The sequence below is a fragment of the Rutidosis leptorrhynchoides genome, chromosome 10 (genome assembly GCF_046630445.1).
Source record: "Rutidosis leptorrhynchoides isolate AG116_Rl617_1_P2 chromosome 10, CSIRO_AGI_Rlap_v1, whole genome shotgun sequence".
Classification (NCBI taxonomy): Eukaryota; Viridiplantae; Streptophyta; class Magnoliopsida; order Asterales; family Asteraceae; genus Rutidosis; species Rutidosis leptorrhynchoides.
In genome coordinates this window covers 346,741,198-346,743,545 of record NC_092342.1, presented here as the reverse complement: position 1 = coordinate 346,743,545, position 2,348 = coordinate 346,741,198, and the positions used below count along the sequence as shown (strand labels likewise).

At 41.1% G+C, this 2,348-nt stretch overlaps 1 protein-coding gene across 1 annotated transcript; it reads left to right on the top strand.

Annotated features, from left to right (window-relative positions):
* The first annotated feature begins 396 nt into the window (after nucleotides 1-396).
* LOC139871453 (uncharacterized) lies at nucleotides 397-1,596 on the top strand. Its single transcript, XM_071859165.1, has one exon. It carries the CDS (start codon nucleotides 397-399, stop codon nucleotides 1,594-1,596), a length of 1,200 nt encoding a protein of 399 aa, XP_071715266.1.
* Nucleotides 1,597-2,348: the final 752 nt, after the last annotated feature.

Below are 2,348 nucleotides of genomic sequence, written 5' to 3'. Positions count from 1 at the left end.
GAGATTTGTTGAGATCCTTCTCACTTTTCATATGGATGTAGAAATGGGATTCCACCGGTAAATCAGCACATAGTGGAAGAACAAGTTAACGAGGCTCGGGGACGGAGATATGATCCATACTCCAACACGTATAATCCGGGTGGGAGAAATCATCCTAATTTCAATTGGAGCAATAACAATGCGCTGAATGCTAACCAAGGGAACCAACTTAGACCACCAAACAACTTCCAAAACTAGGGTAATTTTCAGAACCAAGGCAACTACCAAAGAAATTATCAAAATCCTTATCCAAACAACCGAAACCAAAACCAAAACAATTACCAAAACCAAGGCCAGAACCCAAACCAAAATCAAAACAGTACTTCAACCAATCAACCATCTAGCTTGGATGCTAAGATGGATGCGTTCATCTTCGAAATGCGAAAAATGATAGAAGTGCAAAATAAGTCGATTGGTGCATTGGCTAAGGAGATCGGTAATGTAGAGGAAAGTAAGGGAAATAGGGAACCAGGTACAATTCCAAGCTACACGGTTCTAAATCTAAATCATAAGGATCAAGGAAAAGGGCATAGCGTTAACATGGTAGGTACCTTGAGAAGCGGAAAGAAGTATGACAATAAGGTTGGTGAAAAAGAGGTAGTGCAACAAGAGTCAAGTAAGTCTCCTATTGTTCTTGATGAGGAAGAGGTAAGTGAAAATGATAACCATGGGGAGGGGGTGAAAAAGACCGAACCAATCGTTAATGAGGCTGGGAAAGTGGAGGCGGAATCAAAAACCGTTCCATTTCCCAAGGCTTTAGAGTCCCCAAACCAATTCCCTTATGGGAAAAAGGGACCACAACCAGAGGACATGTGGGAAACATTTAAGCAGGTTAAGATAAATTTACCCCTTCTCGATGCTATTAGGCAAGTCCCGTCTTATGCTAAATTTTTAAAGGTTCTTTGCACTCAAAAGAGGAAGCAAAGGGCGACTTTACCCAAAAAGGTGGAGCTAACCGTGCACTTAAGTGCGGTTGTTTCGGGTACACTTCCACCTAAGTTTAAGGACCCAGGGACCCCGTTGATAGCGGTGACTGTAGGAAACGTGAATGTGAAAAAGGCGTTATTGGACCTAGGAGCTAGCATTAATATTTTACCTTTTTGTCTAGTTGACCGATTTGAATTGGGTTTAATGAAAAGAACCGACATAATTATTCAACTAGCGGACCAGTCAATCAAAACGCCTAGGGGGATATTAGAAGATGTGATAGTAAAGGTGGAAGATTTCTATTACCCAGTTGACTTTGTTGTTATGGACATTGAACCTAGGAATAGAGATGCCCAACCCACTATAATCTTGGGACACCCGTTTTTGGCCACCATTAATGCTCACATTAATTTTCGAACGGGTGCTATGGACATATCTTTCGAGAATCGTAAGATGAGAATTAATATCTTTAATTCTCTTCATACACCGGATGTCCATGAATGCTATCAGATAGATGTGATTGATGAATTAGTGGAAAAGCATACCTCTCACCTAATAACCAACGACCCAGTAGAAATATTTTGCTTAGGTAACGAAGAGGATGTTGAGTGTGAAGAGGTCAAGCAGTAGAACTAGCAGTAGCAAGTACAATGGATGCTAGGTTGCCACCATGGACTCATAAATATGAGCCATTACCTAAATCCATTGATACTAATACGAGACCTTCACTAGAGTCACCACCGACTCTTGAGTTAAAACCCTTACCTTCTCATTTGAAGTATGCATTTTTAGGTACTGACATCACTTTGCCAGTTATTATTGCTTCAGATTTGATAGGTGTGCAGGAAAAAGCTTTGATGGAAGTGCTTCATAAGTACAAGGCTGCAGCAGGGTGGACGATAGCTGATTTGAAAGGGATAAGTCCCTCGGTGTGTATGCATAGAATAGTTACAGATCCGGAGGTTAAACCTGCTCATGATACGCAACGCAGGTTAAACCCGAATATGCAGGAAGTTGTAAAGAAGGAAGTTCTTAAGTGGTTAGATGCAGGGATTATTTTCCCTATTTCAGATAGTCAGTGGGTAAGCCCCACGCAAACAGTGCCAAAGAAAGCTGGGATAACGGTAATGGAAACGGAGGAAGGTGAAAAGATCACAACCCGTCCCGTGACGAGTTGGCGGGTATGTATTGACTACAGGAAGTTGAATGCTGCAACTTCAAAGGATCACTTTCCCTTGCCTTTTATTGATCAAATCATCGAAAAGTTATCAGGTCAGAAATTTTATTGTTTCTTAGATGGGTATTCGGGATATAATCAAATACCTATTCACCTTAATGACCAAGAGAAAACGACTTTTACTTGTCCTTATGGAACTTATGCC

What these genes read in the sequence shown, in the direction of transcription:
- LOC139871453 (XM_071859165.1), top strand. Translation starts at nt 397, where the DNA reads ATGGATGCGTTCATCTTCGAAATGCGAAAAATGATAGAAGTGCAAAAT.